This window comes from Limanda limanda, chromosome 22, assembly GCF_963576545.1.
Source record: "Limanda limanda chromosome 22, fLimLim1.1, whole genome shotgun sequence".
NCBI lineage: Eukaryota > Metazoa > Chordata > Actinopteri > Pleuronectiformes > Pleuronectidae > Limanda > Limanda limanda.
In genome coordinates, this window is record NC_083657.1 from 11,891,295 (window position 1) to 11,913,998 (window position 22,704).

At 42.3% G+C, this 22,704-nt stretch overlaps 1 protein-coding gene across 2 annotated transcripts in view; it reads right to left on the reverse strand.

Moving 5' to 3' along the window:
- Positions 1 to 22,704, reverse strand: part of ppp2r5b (protein phosphatase 2, regulatory subunit B', beta) — a 30,659-nt gene that overhangs the window by 7,009 nt on the left and 946 nt on the right. The window contains exons 1-7 of one of the 2 annotated variants that reach the window (XM_061066079.1): positions 14,276 to 14,294; positions 7,179 to 7,360; positions 5,699 to 5,800; positions 5,000 to 5,092; positions 4,437 to 4,567; positions 2,946 to 3,005; positions 128 to 236 (exon numbers count right to left, since the gene is read on the reverse strand). In XM_061066079.1, coding sequence (XP_060922062.1) covers positions 128 to 236; positions 2,946 to 3,005; positions 4,437 to 4,567; positions 5,000 to 5,092; positions 5,699 to 5,800; positions 7,179 to 7,360; positions 14,276 to 14,294 — 696 coding nt within the window. Of the gene's footprint in view, positions 1 to 127; positions 237 to 2,945; positions 3,006 to 4,436; positions 4,568 to 4,999; positions 5,093 to 5,698; positions 5,801 to 7,178; positions 7,376 to 14,275; positions 14,295 to 22,704 lie in introns of those variants that run through there. The other variant, XM_061066078.1, reaches the window with a different exon arrangement.

A 22,704-nucleotide genomic window follows, 5' to 3' on the forward strand; every position in this document is an offset into this window, starting at 1 on the left:
CTACAGCAGGTGGAGGGTTGGAGTCTCTTAAAACTACAGCAACAAATGGTAGATACCTACATTTTTGAAAGCGTCTATCTAAAGAAAGGATGATGTTAGGGTCTTATCAGAGGGTTTTCTCACTGACCTGTGCATGGAAGATAGAAAGGGACTTTGCCGTGTGCAGTGGGATGAGGACCCGGACCAGGAACTGCTTATGTTCGGCCTTCAGAGGCAGGGCGAAGCCATTTATGATGCTGTGGAGGAGGAGAGACAAGAGGTTACGGTTACAGTCTGGGGGGCATGAACTCTTTTGTTTTCTTTCTGGCTTTTACAGTTAACATGAATAAAAACCAAAACCTGTACACAATGATGCCGTTAGCATTATCACTGGTTCAAGAAAACGTGACCACATCACACAGATTTTAGACTCGCTGCATTGAATCCCTGTTTTTTGTTTGCATTGATTTTAAGATTTTATATATGACCTGCGTATACTGAGGGTGTTCTAACTCTCCATGAGCTGACTGTTTTTCCTTTGACATACATCATTTGTCCCGGAAGCTATTGCCAAGACAGGAAAAGCAACGAGTAGAGTGGATATGAAGCAACTACAAGGCCACCGAAATTACTTAATTGCCTTGAATTTAATAGCAATTGAGTTGTTGATGGATTCTTGCTCAAGCGACCGATCGACTCATCAATTGACGGCTGCAGCAGGCGATCCAGTTCAGCTGTTAGACAACTGAAAACGAGAATAAACCATGATGTCATCCCCTCTTGTGGCAGATTCTATTCTCCTTGTGTTGCAACTCTTTTATCTACATCACATTTTACTCCTCAGACTTCACATGTGCATCCGTCTGTGTGCCGGAGTCTATTCTCGTGCTCTCGAGTCCATTTCCGAGCGACTGGACGAATGCGTGGTGCGTTCACTACTCCACTGACTGGTTTTCAGCCTACAGGAGGAAAGGCAGAGCGGCGGAGGAGTCGGAACTAAACTTGGAAATTATGCCTTGTATTTAGCAGCGAGCTGTTTGTCAGTTTTGTGTTTGTGTGTCTGTCTCAGTGGGTTTGACACACAACACAGTGTCTGCCTGTGTTCGTTTTCTAACAGCATCTTAATCTGTCTACTAGAACATCCTTTCAGTCATATTTCTCTCCTGCTGTTCCTCTAATCTGTCGCTGCCTCCATCTCACCCCTTTTTCTGAATGCCTCTGTCTTCTTCCTGCCCTCTCTCTCTCTTTCTCTCGCTTTTTTTGTTCAATGCATCCTCCCTCGCCCATCCCTCTCTCCTTCTCGCTGTGTGTGGGAGGAGCTATAAATACCACTGTTACCACCAACATGAATACAAACCTCTCTCTCTCCGTTCCTGCTCTCCCTCCTTCCTCCGTCCTCCACTTCTGACTCACTGACTTTTTCACTCACTCACCCTCATCCCTCCATCCCTCCCTCTATTCTCATCCTCTCCGCTACCTTCCTCCCTCTTTTTGCCGTTAACCCGTGATTGGTCGGACCTCAAAAGTCGTCGTGCACTTTGTCTATCAGAACAACCTGAAAGGGCGGTGACTTTTTTTTGTTCATCATTAAATGTCTGTCACTGACTATTAGGGCTTCATTAATTCATTTCAGTATAAGAGGAGTGTTCCTCGGCCCAAGTGCTGTTGTCTTAGCTTCTATCATTCTATCCATCTTCTATCCTTATTATAAGTACATAAGCACATTTCATTTACTGACACTGTGACATAAAAAGTGCAACAATCATGTCATGGCTCCAGTGACATAATAGGTTACCACTATAGATAATGCATGTACATATTTCACAGCATTCATAACGACTGTAATCATTCGGAAAACAAAGGATATTGACGTAGAAAAGTGCTGAATTTGCATCTTTTCAGTTTCTGCATGAGCACAGGGACACAGTGCATTTACTGTACATAGTGATTTACTGTGATGATAAACGCTACCAGGGTTAAAGTCATAGTGTTGTATTGTCTTGAATACGCTGTCACAAGTATTCATATTTATAGATGTTTGTAAGAGCTGCAACTTGATATAGTGGAAAGCCTTGAAGAGATTATTATACAAAGTTATCATTGTACAATATGATATTATCGAGATTGTAGCTAACCAAGAACAACACACATCTACATAAATCACGTGATTGGATAACACCATCATTGTGGACACTTTTCTTTTGGCTGAGTTTTGTTTTGGATGTCTTGGATCAACGCATTGCAGATTCCTACATTACAGTAGCTTATCTTTCCGTTAATGTCACTTCACAAGGTCACGTGTCGTCCACGTAGGAAGATGTGATCTTTTGATAATTGCTCTTCAGCATCAAAGTGAAGTCTTACTTCAAAGTTGCCTCTGTGGAGATTTGATTCTAAAAATGTTTCCTCAGAGAAAAACAAAGAGTGGAGAGCAACTCGACTGACAGAAGCGGAAACAAACGTCTGAGTCATCTCTCGTTTATGTCCTTGTTTCTCTCTCTCTATTCCCCTCAATTCTGGGTTTTACACAGTTTGTCTTCACTAATGACGAATAAAAAATGTTTATGCTTTGTCACCATTTGAATGCTTTTGGTGGAAAGGTAGTGGCATGGGCCCTCTAACATACAATGCAGCACTTGCCGCTGGGTTCAGAAGAAAGAACTGTCTTTGTTGTGATGACATTAAAAAGAATGGGTTTCAGAGCACAGCTGTGACACTTAAGAAGGTTTCTGACGATGGTGTCATTGCAGACTCTTGTAAATAGCCAATCACACAATAAAAAATTGTCGTTGCTGTGGATAAATATAACCTGCCGTTCTCTGGGGACCTTTCTCAGCTCGGCCTATCCTCTCGCAGCGGCCCTGTGTAAGCGTATAGCTAACATTATATTCTACACAGCATACTTCCCTCCAGCAGCAATTTATACTTCAGAGTGTGTGTGTGTGTGTGTGTGTGTAAATACCAACCTGCCGAGGATTTCCAGCAGCTCTGCGACTCCGTTGAAGTGCTCAGTTTCATATATGAACCTGAAACATCACACACATGCAAAGACGTGGAATTATTGATAATTAAATCTGGTAAAAATAACTAAATATAGAAAGAGTAAAACATATTCTGTTATTTTTGCATAAAGTGACCCATGCTAAAGTAGGTCCTGATTTTCCTGTCTACCTAAAGAATTTATCAATTTCCTGTGTAACCCCCGTTAACAGGGGAAAAAGACGTTCAGTAAGACTTGAGGAAATATGCTTGTTCTGCAGGTGTCAGACAAACAAGGACACTAAAAGCAGCTAAGTGAAACATAAAACTGATCTTTTCCCCTCTGCAGCTCCCCCATGTTTGAATTTAACCGCAAACACAACAAAAGACAACAGTTCAGCCACACACGGTGAAGGAAGGAGCTTGTAAGACACAGCGTTTGTGTTGGTCTGAGCTTGTGATCATTTGATAAGATGCGAGATGATTCAGCACGCAGCACAGATGCAGGATGAAGATACACGTGCATGCCATTATGTGAATGCAGGGCAGAATACAGCTTTATGTAAGATTGTATCTATACATTTTAGATGCAAAGAAAGTCAAGTTTTTTGTTTTAAAGTGGCCTTTTCAAACTAAATCTCGGTCCTCAAAAGCATTTGGAACTCCACATTCTTGTCTTCTAAAGCCCCATATAGATCAGACTGATGTCCCACTGAACACATGTTAAAATACATGTTAAAATCCACTACATCACAACACGAAATCACAAACAAAATAGGTCGTTTAGCTTTTAGAATTTTGTTTATTGCAATAATTTTGACACTACTCTGTATTGTAAAGGAGGGCGCGCGCATTTGGTTTGTCATTATCAGCTGTATCAACAGTTTTTTCTTTGTCTTTGAGTTACCTGGTTGGTTCTGTTTCCTGTTTTAGCCAAGAGATGCAGCCATGGCTCCTTAATTACAGCTGCTTGTAAACGGACCAGACCAAGTGCTGAATCAGCATGGGGGGGATGGGGTTTCTCTGGAAGGTTTTCTTTCTGTCTCCTTCAACCATTTGAAGTGGTTTGATCAGCCAACATGTACGTGAGCAGTACTTTTGAGAAGGCCCAGCTTCTAATTGGCTTATTGTGGGTGAAATGGATCGCATCTTTTGAGAAGTAATCCTGTGCACGTTCGTTCTTTGCTCGATCCATGACAAGACATTTAGGAAAAGTCAAGTCTCGGGCTCTTAGTCCAATTATCTCCTCATCAAGTCATTAGTCACAACAGACAATGAAAGCACTTCATAACTACTGGTGTGACTTTTGTGCTCTTAAGTCTTTAGACGCATTAGGATGAAAAAGACATTAGAGAAATTACAGAGGCAGCACTTCTCCCTGCTACTGTAAGATTTTTTTATTTTTTTTATATTGAATTGAATGCTCTAAGTGGCACCTTGAAGTCCTGCACATTGGAATAATAGACATTAGCCTGTACCTGAGGAAGATGTTGTTGATTTGTTTGCGGATGTAGGCTCGGAGACCCAGTAGTTTTCCATAGACACGGTGCAGGATGGTCTTAAGGTACTCCCGCTCCCTGGGGTCCTCGCTGTCGAACAGCTCCAGGAGCTACACACACACGCACACACACATATTAGATAACTAATGATCCAACTACACTATGGTTGCACTTTCACTAAAACATTCTCTAAACTGCTCACTTTAACAGGAAGCTCCAAAGCCCAAAGTAATTGGAATAGTGACATATTTGCTGGAGTATTTCTCTTATTTGTCATTACATGGCCATTAGAGATAAAAACATTTCAGCCACACAGCAAAATGAATATTACATGAGCTGTTTTTTCCTTATTGTTTTCTAACATGAGCAGAACATTAAAGAAAAAGTTGAACAACAAGCACTGTGGCATCTTTAAATCATTTATTTACAAATCTGGATACAAAAAAGTAGGTATATCTCAAATGAGAACTTCACTTTATGTAAAAACCATCGTAGAGCTTAGAAATTCATTTTTCAAGAAGGGAGATGAGAGAGAGAATTACCTGCAAGACAAACTTCTGGTCGACATAGCGTTTGGCCATGGAGGGCTGGAAGTCCGGGCTCTCCAGGAAACGCAGAAAGAACTCGTACACCAGCTAACGGTGGGAAGAGAACAGAAAAGTAGATGTCACTCAGTGTGTATGTGTTTAACCAATCAGTACTTACAATATGTCTATTTGCTTTATCACATAATTCCTCCTAAAACTACGATAATTATAATTTTTCACATGATTAAGCTAATGAGATGAAACCCTTGAATTTGTGAGCTTCAGAGGGTGCTGCTGAGGTTGCTCCTAATGCTATGAACAGATATAAGTGTGTTATCAATCGTCATTTAACTCAAGAAATGTGTATTTTTCCAAATTGTGGACTATTTGTCAAAGCGTTGCATGATTAATTCATGAGTGTGATAAACATCTTGGAGAAATCTGAGTATAAAACCCCAGAAATGTTGAAAGGACAGGATCACCGGCAGCAGAGTATAGATTTTGTGCTTGTGTTTTGACTCGTCTCTTCCTGAGGTGACTGTACACATCAGCTACATGTTATCTGAGAAGCATCACAAGTCTGTTGTCTGCTTCTTTGAGAAGAGAATGCCAGAGTCAACACTTGCAACTGTCCTTTATCCCTTTAGCTCTGCAAAGTAAAATATATGAAATGATGTAAGAACTTATCACAGCAAGTATTTGGGTGTAACGCACCTGCAGATGAGGCCAGGAAGCTTCCAGTGTCGGCTCATCTTCCTCAGGGTCAAACTCTGGATTCTCGCTGGGTGGGAGAGTCCGGAAGATATTTACAGAGATCTGGAAAAACCAGAGCACAGGAGAAGGGAGGAGAGGGGGAGGAGTGGAGAGGAGAGGAGAGGGGGGGAAAGGTAGAGTGGTGGAGAAAAAAGTTTAGCAAGAATCTAATTTATTCCCACTACTACTCCTTCCTACTTGCACACTAAGGCCTGCAACACACTTGCCTTTTAAACCCACTTAGACAACTGGCTGAACGTTTACTTCCAGATTTTCATCTCATTAAAGAAGTAATACAGTTGTGCTAGGTTGGTGGAAGTATTGTACATCTATAACATCACAACTCACTGTACTGTGTCATTGCGGTATTTCTCTGATGTGTCATCCTATGCACCAACTTTATTTTTATTTTATTTATTTTTTTGGGTGGGGGGAATTATTTACTTTATTGATTTAATTAGTTTTATTTCATCTATGTGTGTATTTTTTTTATTTTGTTATGTAATTTCCTGTAATGTTTAATGTAGAGTGCTCTGTATGCTCTGCATGTTCTCTTTCATTGTGAAAATATTTGGAAAAATAAAATATTTAAAAAAAAAAACAATAAAAACATCACAACTCAAAGAAAACAACTTTTGCATGCATTTTTAAAGACAATAATATGGTCTGGGCGGCCTTTTGTCGGCCATATTTGACGCTGCTCATGGACCAGTATTATCTCCTTCTTCTATTGTTGGTCACCTAATAATTTAAGCTTTTGAAAGCCTGCGACCACACATGTAAACCTCAACCCCCCTCCATCCACCCCCACCCTGCATCCTATCAGCGTTTTCACATCCTCTGCGTATCATCCTCTTACTCGCTTACCCCCCTCTCCTCATCTCCTCCTTTCTCTCCTCCTCTTTTTACATCCTCTGGGATCTCTGCTGCTCAGTTGGCGTCCACACTCTCTACCCCACCACCACTCTATCTTTCCTCTGCTTCCCTCTATTCCTCTTCATCTGTGCAGCCTACTGCTTCTTAGCACCCTTTGCAATTGCGCAATCCCTTCCTTCCTCTCTCTTTTCCTCTCTCACAACCTTTGTTTAAAGCCTCTGGTGACTCCTCAGCTGGATACCAACTTCCCTCCTCCCCTCCTCCATCCCTGCATACCTCCTCCTCTCCTCCTCTGCTATGGCCCGAGCCTCCAGCTGTTTGATTTGATGAGAATTGATTCATGTGTGGAAATATATATCTGGCTTTCTATATTTCTTCTCCCTCCATCCATTTCGCTATTGATCTATTTACCCATCCACCGTGACCATTGCTTGTCACTGTCTGTCCTTCGATACTTAAGATTTGACTTATTTCTCTTCCATCCATCCATCCATCCATCCATCCATCCATCCATCCATCCATCCATCCATCCATCCCTGACCTCCCTCCTCCTCCCAGCTCCTACCATCTTTATGGCCTCTGGGTAGAGAGGCTCTATGAGGACGCCTCTGCTGGTGGCCACGCTCTCCACCAGCTCATTGAGCGCCGCACGTTTGATCTCCTTCCCCTTCAGGTCAGCCACGCAGTCCAGGAAGTCAAACAGCACACAGCACTGCTGCAGCTTCTTGCAGAACAGGTCGTGTAGCTCTGCCACCGGGGCGTCTGGAGGGCAAAGAATGAAAGAGAAGGGGGAAAGAGTTAGACAAGGAGGTTAAAGGCAAATCTGGGGTTCACAGAGATGTGTTCTACAGGCTGGATCTTCTCTCAGAGGTAATGAGGGGAAGAGACCATTACTCCAAAAACATATGTACACAACCACACACACACACACTCTCAAAGGGGCGAGCATCCATACACACATTTTCACACACACCTCCATCCAGAGGGTTGAGTTGTGCCTCAGCCCTATTACCTGTCAGATCCACTCCCCAGACCTGTTTGTCACAATGAAACAAGCTGCTAGCTCTGAAAACTCCTTTTTCTCTACACCTTTCTACAGGTGTAGAGAAAGTGGTTGATATTCTGGCGGATTACTGAGCGCCTACAATGAGTTTTAAATCGATTCCACGGGCCTGAGGGAGTGTGGAACTCAGCAGCTCAGCCTGCAAAGCACCATGCAAAGAAAAGAAACATGTTTTAAAATGTAAACACCATAATAGACGCTCACAGGCTTTGACAGCAGCCGAATGGGAATGTTTGGTTCTTTTTTTCTGGGAAGCCAGATGACTCAACAGCTAAAAATATCCAGATTTTAGTTGCGTGTGTAAGTGAGATGTATGGGAGGTTGGTAACATAAAGATTTCTATTGTATATTTATATAAATTATAGAAAAGCGGCTTTTTTTCACATCAGACTGGTCAACATGTTACTGTGGTCTACACTGAGAGGTCTGCATTCTGACCTAATAATCATCACAATATAATTTTCATCAATAGCAATATAACAAAAGTTCAATATATATCGATGTAATAATTATGCACTATGCACAGAGAGACCACATGATTTATATACCTCAGGTTTGTAAAATGTTTTGATGATGAGTTTAAAACTTCAACTATCACTTAAAGCAAAGATTTTATTTTATTTTATGTTATTTTACTTCTTTTTTATTTCATTTATGCTCTATTTTACCAGGAACTTCCCATTGAGATACAATATCTGGTTTGCAAGATAGTCCTGGTCAAGATGGGCAGCAATGAAGTTAAAACTAAAGTTTAAGATATACGAATACACACACACACACACACACACAAACACACACATGATCAAACACAGCAAACAGATTAAAAAACACAGAACATACATAGACACTAAAACAAATCAATGGGAACAATAAATTATGGAAAATAAAGAAGCACGTGTCTTTGAAAACTGATGATGATGTTACATTTATCATGATTATTATCGATATGGTTTATATGATCATCATCTTGGTGACAATTTCTAACACGTCAGCTGTCATTTTTACAACCCAACTACCCAAAAGTTAGTCCTTTTAATGTACAAGGCAGAAGTTAATTATTAGCTATTAATAATTATTAGGTAGAGCTCGTAAACTTGTATTTATTAACTAAATAATGAAATTGAATTATATCTTTACATGTCCTTGATAAACAGATAGTAAGTGGAGGAAATAGAAAATCTTTGTTAGAGTGTATGTGCACCTTGTAACAAGTAATCTCCCTCTGTCAGAGCAAGACGAGACAAAAGGCACCGAGAGGATACGACGGCTGGGAAACAGTCTAGACTAACTGTGCAGTTGGAAGGAGGATGATCCACAGCTCTGTCAAAGACACACACACACCACACACACACACACACACACACACAAACACACACACACACACACACACACACACACACACACACACTCACATACACACACACACAAACAGAGCAGGATGAGGATTAGATTTAACCCTTCTTAACCCCCAGGTGGGAGTCAGATGAGGGGTGAGGAGGAGGTCTGACTGGAGCTCTTCCAGCCCCAGACCCCCTCACCACTCGTGGGCACACCAGGACCATCTGCTCCCTTTGGCACTGACCTGCACTACAAATGGAGGAAGACGGCCCTTTGATTCACGTGTCACACACAATGTTTTATTCCATTAATCATGACTCACTCAAAATGTAAATGCAAAACTACAATCGTAATTTTCTATGTTCCTGACCTGCATAAACTCTCTCTGTGACTGTTATCTGTCCAGTTCGGTTTTGAATCTCACCCATTTCTCAGTCACTGGACGATTGTGTGATGGAAAAGTTCTCACTATTTTCTGACTTGAAAAACAAGTGTGAAAAGATTAAGAGGGCGAGCGATTCAGACTTTTTCTGGCAGAATAAATATGAGTCTAACTCTGCGGCGAGGTGTCCACAAAACCCCTCTGGAGCTATGTCTTCTGGCTGGTGGAGATAACTCAAGTCAGTCCTGAACCCTTATCTTCACCTCTTCCGTCTATCCTTTTTCACATTCCTTCAATCCCCACCTCCTTTTCCCTTCCTCCCTTCGCCCCTTCCTAATCTATCCATATCCTTTCTATCTCTTCGTCCTCTCCTGTTTTCTCAAAGCCCCACCATCACTTTTTTTCCCTCCCCCCCCCCCTGTGAAGGTGAAATCTAATCCATTTTTAATGGACAGTAATTGTATGAAGATGTGCTACGCGGCGGACTGAGAGAAAAAATGAGAACGGAGTGAGGTGAAAAAGACGAAGGGAAAGATAAACTGTGCATGTGGAGAAACGGAGTGAGGGTGGAGGTGAGAAGATAAAGAGAGAGACGGGAGATGAAGGGAAGCACAGGACTTGGCGGGTGATGTGAGAGCGAGTGTGGGAGAGTGAAGGAAGAGAAGACGAAAGAATCAAACTCAGCGGAGAAGCGGAGGCAACACTGGTTTCCTCTGCTGTTATAAGGTCGACGTGGTTCAGTCCACACTCATTCATTCACAGCTTTTAATATCATGTCAGTGCAGTGACGAGAATATTAACTGAGGCCTTAATCACAGCAAGTGAGTCATTTATAACATCAGAGCTATTTTCAGCTGTCGGACGTTCCAAATTGGTGTTTTCATTAACTGCCGGGGCAAGATGTAGACGATAGAAATTTAAACGCAACATTAAAACGCACATGGTCAATTTGACACCCTATGTTGAGTTCACCTTTATTAAAGCAGAAACATTTAAACTGTCATCTTCGACGTGGCAAAGTAACATTACCACAATTGTAAAAGCATGTTGAAGCAGGTAGGTACAACAACTGGAAACCCAATGTAGCTTGTGAGAAGCAATAACGCTCTTCATTTGATTTATTATAACGAATAAACAATCAGTGCTAATACAAAGCAGCAGCAGCCTTGTGTTACTATTCACGTCGACGTGCTTCACAGTGAGAGAATAAAATAATCAAATGATAATAAAGAAGCAGACATAAAGGCGTACTACAATCACAGACATCGGAATATTATACAATAAAGCATACATCAAGTGCACCACACATCCATGAGGCAATCCCATATACAGCATCGCAATCAAAACTCACACACTCAAAAGACACAATCACACTGTATTGTTGTCTGTCTTGTGTTACACTGAGCAGTGCAATGTGATGTCCAAGGTTCACATTTGGATTTATGAAAGAGGGCTGACAAAAAAAAAGGCTGAAAATAGTCAGAGGGGAGACGGGTCACAAAAGCAGTTTAGAAAATCTACTCACTCAAGCATCTTTATTTTTATAGACACAGCGGAGGAGAGCAGCGTGATATAATTTGCTAATAAGTAAGAAAATATTTAATTGCCAGGTTCTAAATGGAGTTGGGTGAGGAATGATCTTCCCAAGAGGGAACTGTATTAGAGGAGAATTTTGAAATCACTAACAACTGAGCGCTTGAGACGGTTGGTTTCTACCGATTATATAAACCCTTTAAAGTGTGTCCTAAATGCATATTTAGATTTTTTTTTGAAGGATCAGTAGTTTCCTAAAACAGCGAGGCCGTTTTTATTTGTCACAAACATTACTCAGAGTAAAGAGAGCATTTGCTGGAGACTGTTTACAGCAGCAGGATGGTGTGTGTGTTTATGACTATGTTTGTCGTAATGAAGGGACGTGGATTCAGAACGACAACAATGGGGCTTTATATGGCACCGAGAAATACACAATACGAGGGGTTGGATTCACACCAATAAATATAGACTCATCCTTTAAATAGACAGGAGAGAGACCAATGAACAAAAGACGAGCTGAACCATAGAGAGGGAAAATGTGACGTAGAAAAGATGGAGGAGAGGACGAGGAGAGGAAGGGAGGGGAGAGAAGGAGGAGAAGAGGGGACAAGGAGAGGACGAGGAGAGGAGAGGACGAGGAGAGGAGAGGACTAGGAGAGGAGAGGACAAGGAGAGGAGACAAAAAGAGAGGAAAGGAGAGGAGGTAAAGGATTTGGTAAAAGGAGCAGTATCATATACGAGTGAGCAATGCCAAGGACCCTGCATCAAAACACAGACGCACACATACAAAACGCACACACACAGCTGCACAATTCTAAATATAGTCCTGCTGGAGAGAGATGGAGAGCGGAGGAGGAAGAAATCCGGGGAGGAAACAGGAGGGAGGCGAGGGGAGTGGTATAGGGTTAAAAGATGACATCATGCCCTTCCTCCTCCTCCTCCTGCTTCTCTCACATCGCTCCATCACAAGGAACCTCCCTTCTTTCTCCTCCCTCCATCGTTCCCTTCCTCTCCATCCATCCATCTCTCCCAGGGCTTCTTTTTTTTATTTATTTAAATGAGCTCTCGTCTTTAAATAACAGTTATTCTGTTTGGGGCTGAGTGTGTGCCGGAGTGACAGAGAGAAAGAGAGAGAGAGAGAGAGAGAGAGAGAGAGAGAGAGAGAGGGAGAGAGAGAGAGAGAGGGAGAGAGAGAGAGAGAGAGAGAGAGAGAGAGAGAGAGAGAGAGAGAGAGAGAGAGGAGGACAGCTTCTGTTTTAGCTCCCATCCAAAGCCGCCTCTGCACCTCTGTCATTAAGCACACACTGACGCTCAATGCACAGATACAGTGACGCAGAGAGGGTGAGGGAAGGGAAAGGGGGAGAAAGAGAGGGAGAGAGGGATGAATGCAGATAAAGAAGACACACTTATACAAAAGCAGAAGGAGCTACAAGGAGTGAGGCACTGTGCAGAGTGGAAGTCAGGGCGGTATAAATATCACCTTGAGGGGTTTGAGTGGCGAGCTGCAGGTCCATCTCTAAATAATCGAATCCCCCCCCCCCCCCCCCGATAACACACAATCTATCCTCGACATAACAAACTGTCTACGTGCAACGCATGAGCCATCGCCCTGCTCATAAACAGCATGATTAGAAAGAGGACAGAGGAGGGATGCTATCACGTGTGACTGACTGCGTCCTCCTCCCGCCGCCCGTCTTCATAATTTCACAGAAGTGTAAACAGCAATTTACCCGCCGCGAGAGGACAAGACAAATCGTCCCGTGCTTTGAATTAGAGCCGGGGAATTCTTAGAAGTAGCCGCTTGCCGATGGTACCGAGAACAGGTAATGAGAGCGGCTGGGTGAGCGCATGTGACACGTACATGTTGATCGAGCTCAGAGACGAGAAGGAAACGAGCTGAGTTTCTTGGACAGGTTGGTGTTCTCTGCTCAGGATGTTCTGTTTTGTTTCCTCTTAGTGAGTTTTTCTGTCTGCCGGCAAAAGAGGAGGAGACGTGACCAAGTCAAGAAGAGGTTTGTATGACATGGGGTTCCCACATCGCGCCAAGAAATTTGTCTGAAGGCGGAATTTCCACTTTGATTTGAAAAATAACAGAAAATCAGCTGGATTCCAAATTCTATGGGATGTTTGCAGGGTCAAAATTAACTTCCTGTGAACTACAGACATAGGACATCACTGAAATCGCTTCTCACTGTATAGTTCACAACATAGTGCATCGTCAAAAGTAGCGTACGACAGATGGTCAATAACCGAGCACCATCTACCATCATGCATTGTGCTCGCAGGGTTGACAGGAAGAAAAATGGCCGACATGAGCCAGGGCGCCTTATCTCAACCTTCTCCCGCTGGCGATTCTACTCCTTCTCATTTAAAAGAGCCTTTATATTCGTCCCTATATATTTCCGATGGTGTCATTCGTTTTTTTTATGACTGGCATGGGACAGATCTGTGAGTTGTGGCGGTAAAGGGTGTAATAAGAGAAGAGCTGCACATCACAGCACAAACAAATGTTTATTTGTTCATTTTAACATGGACATTCAACATGTTTATTACCTAAAAGCATCAATACAATCTTTACAGGATCCTTGCAGGGTCAAAACCCACTCAGTCATGTTTAGGTGACTGATCTAAATCAAATTAAATGTGCTCTTGGGTCTTGGTGGAGGTACATGCTCTCTGAGTGCCATCCTAGTTTTTAGGGATAAGACATATTTTAACTGTATCTTATATTTTATTCAGTACCAAAGAAAAAACCTACTTATATTGACAGACTCCAGAATTTGTCGTCCTCTAAAACGACAGAGCTTCACAGGCCCGAGAGTTTTATTCCAAATTAAGACGTCTACCATCCAAAATAATAATAATGATTGGAGTCGAACTCAGTGAATAACAGTGACAGTGACAGCTACTCAGACAAGACCTGAAAACGTGATTGTACTTTTCAAAACACGAGCGAAAGGTCCACTTCTCTCAGTGGCAAAGAGAAAGCCTGAGACAAATCCTCATCCTTAAATAATCCAATGTCAAGAATGAACAGAGAAAGGTGTGACATTTTTATGTATTTTCTATAATTAGCAATAAATACATTTCCATTAGTATCAATAAAAGCTCTTTACGTTGTTTGAGCTCCTGCACATGACACATGTCCTGCGGTCTCCTTGACCGCAGGACGGCTTTCAGGAATGTGAGATATTAGTTATTCTCCTCTGGAAGCAATATTTGCCGTGCGAGACGTAAACTCAGAGTTGAGACGGTTGGCAAACAAATTTGGGAGGCAGTTACCCCAGCTGGAGACATCCTCAACATTTGATCAGCAGCTCACTTGTTGAATAATAACATTCGTTGCTCTGCAGTTTATACGTCATGTATGGTGTTTCCCTGCTGCTGCTGCGGTGTCATAAATAAGCCAATGTAATAAAAAATATATGCATATATTGTAAAGTAAAGATGATTCTTTTGAAAGCTGGTTGTTATTCATTGCAGCAATATTCACTTTCGTAGTCTCCGCGCCCGATCTCTCATCCCATCTCAAACAAATCTTCCCTCCCAATTTCCCTGAAGACCGATTCACCGCACGTCACCTCTGCGACGGCCGCTGTTTGATTTTCTTTGTGTGCTCAGCTTTACAGGAGCAAGAGAGCATGTTTCAGAGTGAGCATCCACAAAGAGGGGCCTCGTGGTGATTCGGTCGGAGGGTTTGTTTTCCTCAAATTCTGCGTTTTCCTTTAAGAATCCTCTCTCTCTCTCCCCGTGACACAGCAGCAGGTCGTGGTTATTGCACGGCCGGTTGTTTCCTGACACCCTCTCCCGCTGCAATATCCTCTGCCTTTTCTTTTTTTTTTCTACATTTTTTATCTGGCCGTCTCTCCTCCCCCTCCCACCGCTCCTCCCTGACCTGTCAACTTAATGTTCACTCATTTCCTCTTTCCTCATGCACTCCATTTCTTTCATCACCCGCCTCACCACCACCCCCCAGCCCCACTCTCCCTCTTAATTGATCCGAGACAGTCACCGAGCGAAAAAAAACTACTCTGTGTCTTCTGTAACCTAATACCAGGCCCATCCAGCCAGCCTCTCCCTTACACGCACACACACACACACACACACACACACACACACACACACACACACACACACACACACAAACACAAACACACACACTAACACAGTCATTCAATCTCCCACATACAATCTGTGTGTGAAGGTGACTGTTTTACAGTAAACAGCACATTTCAAACTGAGCCTGCCATACACTCATTATTACAATGTGGACAAACACAAATGCTGGACAAATAGAATTGAGAGCACCCACACAGACCAACACGTTCAGACTCAGGCTCATGTGAGGTTATGTTACATTTTGCATCGAACAATATGTCCTTTGTGACAAACTACAGCACGGAGGCCTCAGGAAATGAGAACAATAATATTTGAGCAGGAAAATTCACCAGGTCTCTGTCACAAGCGGTAACTTGTGCTAGTTCTTTCCATATGAATCATTGTTCACTGTTGCAACATATAGTTCTGACACTGGTCTTTATGAGGAAGTGTAATATACGAGGTTTGATAGTGTTACAGCTGTATAATGGACATTGCTGAATCATTTTGTTGACCATAAAATCATTATAGAGCCTGTTATGTTACATTTCTATCCCCCAATGGTCATTGTGGTCATATTTTCCAGCAAAATTGCATGAATTAACTTTGACCATCATGTTTCTGTATCAGAAAACTTTTAACACTGTTAGCATTTGTCATTGAGACTTACAGAACAAGAACTCTTCAATTTTAAAATAAAAAACTGAGCAGTGGCTTTTCCATCCTGCTGTTCTCTTGTCCTGTTTTAATGCTCTGGAGCTACTTCAGAAATATTCCTTGAGTTCTGCTCCAACAGTTCTACTACGGTCACTTTTTTATTGTTTGTGTGCTGCATGTTGTGTGAAGCCTGAAAACATTGTGTTACTCCTACCTGGTTTATCTGCAATTAAGATTTTATAGTCAAAAATTTTTTTTTTAAATTAAACGGATTTTGCTTTATTACGGTTCACCGGTGTGGTATCTATATAAGTTAGAATGATTTGCTCCGCTGATGATACTTTTTCATACATTTCATGTTCACAACTTTGTTATTCAGATCAATATGAAGCATTGCAGCAAGAAAACAAACACGGTGCTTTTACTTCGGAGACAAATTGCTGACGAGAAAGTGATTCAATTAGTGTTTGAGCAATTGGACGATATCGAAATCATAAAAAATTTGATACTGCACTTCCACCGACCCTTAACAATACACATACAAAGATAAGATAAATGGTTCTTGAGAATTGTGCTCCACATTCAGACAGACAGACATTTGTGGAATTAGTACGTAGATTTTTATACAAGAAGGTAGCATTGCAAAATTCATTCTTGCATTTTGCATAATACGTGGTTCTACAAGCTTGCTGCCTCCATTTTAGTTGTACACTCAAGCATTGGCATTGTCAAGGTGGATTCATTTTGCTCCTGACATTTATAAGCTATTTCAGCTCCTCTTTGCACCTTTTACAAGGCCGATACACAACATCTTTCAGATTATGCTCCATTCTAATTTAAGAGGTGGTCGTTAAGATTTCATAAGGTGGATGTTTTTCCTCTAATCCCTTCTTTGTTACTTGAAATGGCCCATTTCTTGAATGCATTATGAAACACAGGCGGCGGTGTATTTTTGGTCTTCTGCTGACAGCACTGGCAGCATTTTAAATCCATTTCCCATCATCCCATAGAAACTGAAGGATTGCTAGAGCTCACTTTGATGTGGTACACACAATCCAGCGCGCTGATCGCATAATCAGGCAAAATGTTTACGTACAAGGGTCTAAAAGAGCCCTGTGGCAAAAAAGGTTGCCTCCGTGCTGGTCTGCAACATAGATCATTGTTTCCTTTTTTTAAAAGGGATAATGTGCACATAACCCGATGCATAACCATTTGACCTAAACTGTGTAACAACATTTAATTCTTCCTGAAAATTCCTCATAACCTGCTCCCCTATGCGACATTGTCCTTAGTGCTCATCTTATACTTGCAGGGTGTTTTAAGGCTTTCACAGATGTTTAAATGCTTACTCAGGAGATTTTAAAGTGTCTACGCTCAAACAACATCCTGACAGAGTTCTCTGAAGCCACTCAGCAGCCCTTTGAAAAGATGCTAATGCTGCTGGCAGCCATGATGGAAATGTCAAGGACAGGGAGCTACAGTGTGAAGGATTTAGGTGGAGCTACCATCCGAAATGACATAAAATAATCATATTATGTTTTCATCAGTGTATAATCCCATAAACTGAGAATAGTTGTGTTACCAGAGAATGAGGCCTGTATATCTACAATGGGAGTGAGCCCACCATCTTTCTATAGGAGCCCACAATGGACAAAGCACAAACACTCTCGAGAGGGACTTATTATTTAATGAAGGCTGCAATAGCTTCTCCTACATGCTTGGAAGGGGGAAGGTGAGGCATGGGGGTGTTCAGCTAGCTGCAACACACAGCTTTACCACTAGTTGCCAAAAAATCCTACACACTCTCTCGGAAATGGGGCCCAACAGGATTAATAACTATGTGTGACTGCAGAGGGCGCTGTGGTAAAAATGGTGATTTGAAACGGAGTTACCGGTTTGCAAACATCCTAATTATGTTATGACACAGCATTCCAATTTATGATATTTTTGTCTTGGGGTGTTGTGAGGATTCCGCACATCTTACTGGACGTGAGCGAGTTGACTCCAAACAGCAATCAAGCCGGATGCTGCTCTCACACGGGTGGGGCAGATAATAATACACAACTTGGTATTAATTTTTGATGAGAAGAAATCCAACAGCTGGGGTAAACATTTGGGCATTTAACATTTTTCGGGCTTCGTCCGCTGCAGATCAGCAGCGAGCCTGACAAAATGTGTCTTTAACTAGGAGGACAGAACCATGGAGCCTCTCATGACACACAGTTTACAGGAATAGCTGTAGTATGATTGTCTTGTGACTTCTAAATACAGCATTTTTTTTGTTGTTGCTATCGCACTGTTGTGCCAATACCCTTCACTACTGTCAAAATGGCAACGTGAGCCGATCGGAGCTGTTGAGCGGCGCACGGCGGGAGAGAATGTGCTGCTGGGCTGAGCAAAGTCTGTTTTGTGTATTTTCTCATTGGGCACATTCTGCGGTGGCTGCTGGGAGCAACGCTACAGAAACGTGTCCCATGATCACCCTGTATGTAAACCCCCTCTCCACAAACACACACTTAGGCCTTAATAAATAGAATTGCTCTAACCCTCAAAGGTCAAATATATACCGACCTATATCCCTTACCATGGAAATTTGCGATGTGAATCACAGTGATGGTGTTTTACTCACAAGGAACTGAAGTGATTACAGGCCAGACAACTCTATTTGTAGTCGGGAGTAATTCTGGTGACATTTCTATCCACAGTGTTGATATACTTTACCTACACACGGTAATGACACCTCTACTAATGTGTCTCCCACTGTTGTCATGACATTAACATGCCACGCTGACATTAAGTCCTCGGGCAGAGATGCTTCTATCCAGGTCGATGATGTGTTTCCTCCTGCAGGTGGAACATGTTCTCCCAGACACGGTTACTCCGAGTGGAACATATTTGCACCTGGATGAGTCATACTTAGAGCAAGACGAATCAGAATGCAAACCTGGTGGTCGGACGGACGTAATGTTATTGGGATTTCTGTGCGCGCTAAATGCATATAGAGCATCTATTAACGTGTGATTTGTATGTATTTTGCATTTTAAAACAAAGTGCATGCAGCAGGGAAAGATGGGGGGAAAAGCCTTCAAATAACAAAAGGGAATTGGGAGCAAGTTTATCTCAAGGTCAAAAGCAAGGAACCTAGCGCTGCCTTGCTTGGCTGCAGGATCTGTTGGTAGGTAGCTGGATCAATAATCTCTCAAATCTTCCTGTAACAATTCCTTTTTGCAAGACTAACTGGGCATAGGTCATGGTCACAAGTTTGCTCATCTGCTGACTTGATGTCGGGCTTGAATGTGACATTAGCCCGGTTAGTCTGCCATCAACAGTGGGATACCCGTGACCAGGTAGCCCGACTGGTGTGTGCCGGGGCCCCAGGGGAGAGCATCCTGGCTGGGGAGGAGCGTGAAGCTATACCTGCCTCCTCTCTGGTTTAGCCAAAGAGACACAGTGCAACCGAAGACACGGAGGAGGAGGAGGAGGAGGAGGAGGAAGAGGAAGAGGAGGAGGAGGAGGAGGAGGAGGAGGAGGAGGAGGAGGAGGAGGAGGAGGAGGAGGAGGAGGAGGAGGAGGAGGAGGAGGAGGAGGAGGAGGAGAAATCCAAGCTCAAACATAACAAGAATTTACCAAAACACATTTTTCGCATGTTTTCTGAAATATAACCTGTGACTTCTGCCTTTCAAGCCCTTTTCTTCCTTCCCTTCTTGCCATCGGTTTCTGATTCTAATAGAAACAGAGGAGATAACAGCCAAATTGACGATACTGGGAGAGTTTGCACAACCAATACCTTCCAGCAACCATCTTTACTGGACACCATCCTCAAGTGTTTTATTATTCAATGTGAGGTGTAAAGAGAACTGGAAAGCGTTCCCCCGTGTCTGAAAACATTCTTCATACCCATCTGGTTGTTCCTGTTACTGTGTGACGGCAGATATTAAATATTTTAATTTTCCTGGGTCCCAGAGAGACACTCCGTTTATCAAGCCCCGGTGCCTCCATGCGACTTAATCATCGTCTTATTTGGGGCTTCCTCTGGAAAAAAGTTCAGCAGTACTTACATTAGAACAAAGGAATATTTAGATAATGAGAAAAGAGTAACCAGTTGAAAAGGAGTGACTTTAGTGATTACATAAACCAGTGACCACCCTCAACATTTTGATGATTTCTGGTTCAATGAACAACACCACTATTTACTTGAAGGCAACATAGTTTGGACATACAGGGAAGCTTTTACTAGAAAGGTGTTTTGTTTTTATGAATTTGACCTTGACGTGAAACCCTCACACTTTTGGGCCACAGTTCTTAATGAAATTTGATTTTATGTATAAAAAGCCGGTTTAATTCAAATGTTAAACAAGTCCATACCATTTCATGGTAAGAGGCCATTTTTCAAACCAATGTGATAAGAACTTCCTTTAGGACCTTATATTGATGGCAATTTTCTATCCTTGCAATCTCAGTATCATATATGAGCAATACATTGTACATCTTTCTATATTTTATAGTTCCTTATTGTATTTTTTAATACATTTTCTGAGTGTGTATTTCACAATTCCCTTTTTGCTGGAGTAACACAGTAAATGTCATCATAGTGGGACTAATAAAGGACTTATCTATCTTATCTATCTTATTGTTTTTGATTTTCTGATATCAAAAAAGACATCTTGTGGAAATACAAAGTTTATTGAACATTATTTTGTAATTTATTGGCACTCAAGGACTGCATACTTTCAGATTATGCCAGTTTTTTGTCCTAACTGAGAAAAGATCACGTTTGAGGCAAATAAACTATAATTAAGGTATCTTGAGGATGAGACGACTAAAACACACACACACAAAAAACTTGTAGCTCTGAGCTCCTCCACCATCCCGACTTACAGATTCTTAATGACGACGACTCTACTTGCTTCACTTCGAGACTATTTTCGCAGAGCCTGTCAGCATTTATCATTCTACAAAAAATGTCTCCTTCTTTCTTGTGCTGTTGGTTGATGTTTCAAACACTTCTGATGTCAGATCTGCAAAGATACAAGCTATGACTGTGTCGGTGGCTGATTGAGGACACTGCTGATGGGAAAACCAGTGTCTCGAAGATTAGGTAACAGCTAGAGAAACTAGACTGCAACTTTTACCGCATGTATAATACATGGGAAATGCACTAAACTTCTGCAAAGGAACAGACCAATAAACTGACCCGTTTCCCTCACTGAGCTGCATGAGGGGAGAATCCACCCTCCGTTACTCTGGCATTGTTCATTTCATAATTCCCTCAGCCTCTATTGGTGTTTAAATACATTTAACAACATCAAACATTTTCCATAGTTGCTTTATCAGGTCCAGAGACAACTTACAGAACAAAAACAAAACAAGAGAAAAGTTTGAGATGGTTTCACATGCTACTGACGACAGATCCGCAAAAACATATGTTGTGATTGCATTGTGGTCAGCTGAGGCTGGGAATCAGAACATCTCCCTCTTCATGTCAGATTACGCCCTGGTTTGATGATTTTTGATTGTTATCAGCTTTTTTTTTTGTCCCATCTCTTGCTATGTCCTTCTGAGTCTGTTGTATATTTCAGCCTGGAGCTGTGAGCCAGACTGGAGCTTAAAACCAAAGAGATGTGCCATTGTTAACAGGAGGAGAAGTTCAAATTAACAATGGCAATGTGATTCCCCGGAGGGCAAAACACCCACAAGTCTGTCTACACTTGGCCTATATACACTGGCTGCTACAGACTTTCCCACATCACCAGGCTTTTCTCTTGCACCGCTGCTGCAGGATCTTACTACCACTTCCTCGTGGGGATCCAGAAAGAGTGCCGCAGCGGTGCAGCAGCCATGTGATAACTGGCGCTTCTGTCTGTGAGGGCTACAGCAAGTATGCACAGCGAGGTCTGAACCAAAAGGTGCCATGAAGACATAATGAAAGCCTTCCATCATGGTGCAGCACTGACTCGTCTCTCACGACCCTCTGAGAGGAAGTCAGAGCAAGGGAAACGAAGTGTAAAAACACATAAGAGGCGCACGGACCTCGTGTCTAAAAGCAGAAAGGTCCTCTAAGCAGAGGGGGCTGATGGGAAGTGATGCAGCTCGTGGCCTGATAGAGAGGGGTTAGAGCCATAAATGAGGACTTTGAATGTGCTCTTGTATGGCACACATGGGTTAGACAGGCAGGAAGAGAAGACATGTGAGTTGAGGAACAGGTGGAGATGAAGAAAATACCAAAGAGGGGGAAGGAGCATTGAGGAATGGTCCTTGTCGACATATAGATTTGGACATATGTAAAATGTTGAACGCAAAGAATGGAGAAAATGTCTTTTCAAGGCTAACGCAACAAAACGGAAACAACTGGGGCCAAAAGTGGGAGTGACACGAAAAAATCCTATTCCTCTGTGATTGTTCCATGGCAGACTCCACCCAGGCTGTCTGCAGGTTGGTAGGTGAACTACAGTTGACGCTATATTTGAACACAACATCTTTGCGTGCCTTCACTCTGAGAGAACACTGAACACGCTCCCACAGATCAAAGGGCCTCTGTAGAAGCTCTGGGATTACAGCTACAGCAACAACACACCCGCAAATGCTGCAGCTCGTCTCGGAGACGTCATTTCTTCCCTCAAAAAGCGTACAAATGTGTTTCTCGTTTTTTATTTTACTGTAGAAACAAGGCTCCACAACACTGTGGTGTGGAAGGACCTCCTGCTAATGTGATGAAGGTTTGATGGTTTAAATAAGTGTGTAAACTGAGGCTCAGTGACTCTGAATACACATGGCTTTCAACCTGAACCTTTGGATTATCTCACTCCTACAGCCCCAGTGTGAAGTATAACGTCCTCCAAATAACACTCAACATTTCATAATTAAATAACGACACGAAAAAGAAAGACTGCTCAAGCTGTGTGTTGAGCTGATAAAGTTTGGTAAAATAATAATCAGATAACAGGAAGCATTTGTTAATTTTTTTGCTCTATCAGTTCCATTACCTCCACCAAGGAGGTTGTGTTTTCATCTGCATTTGTT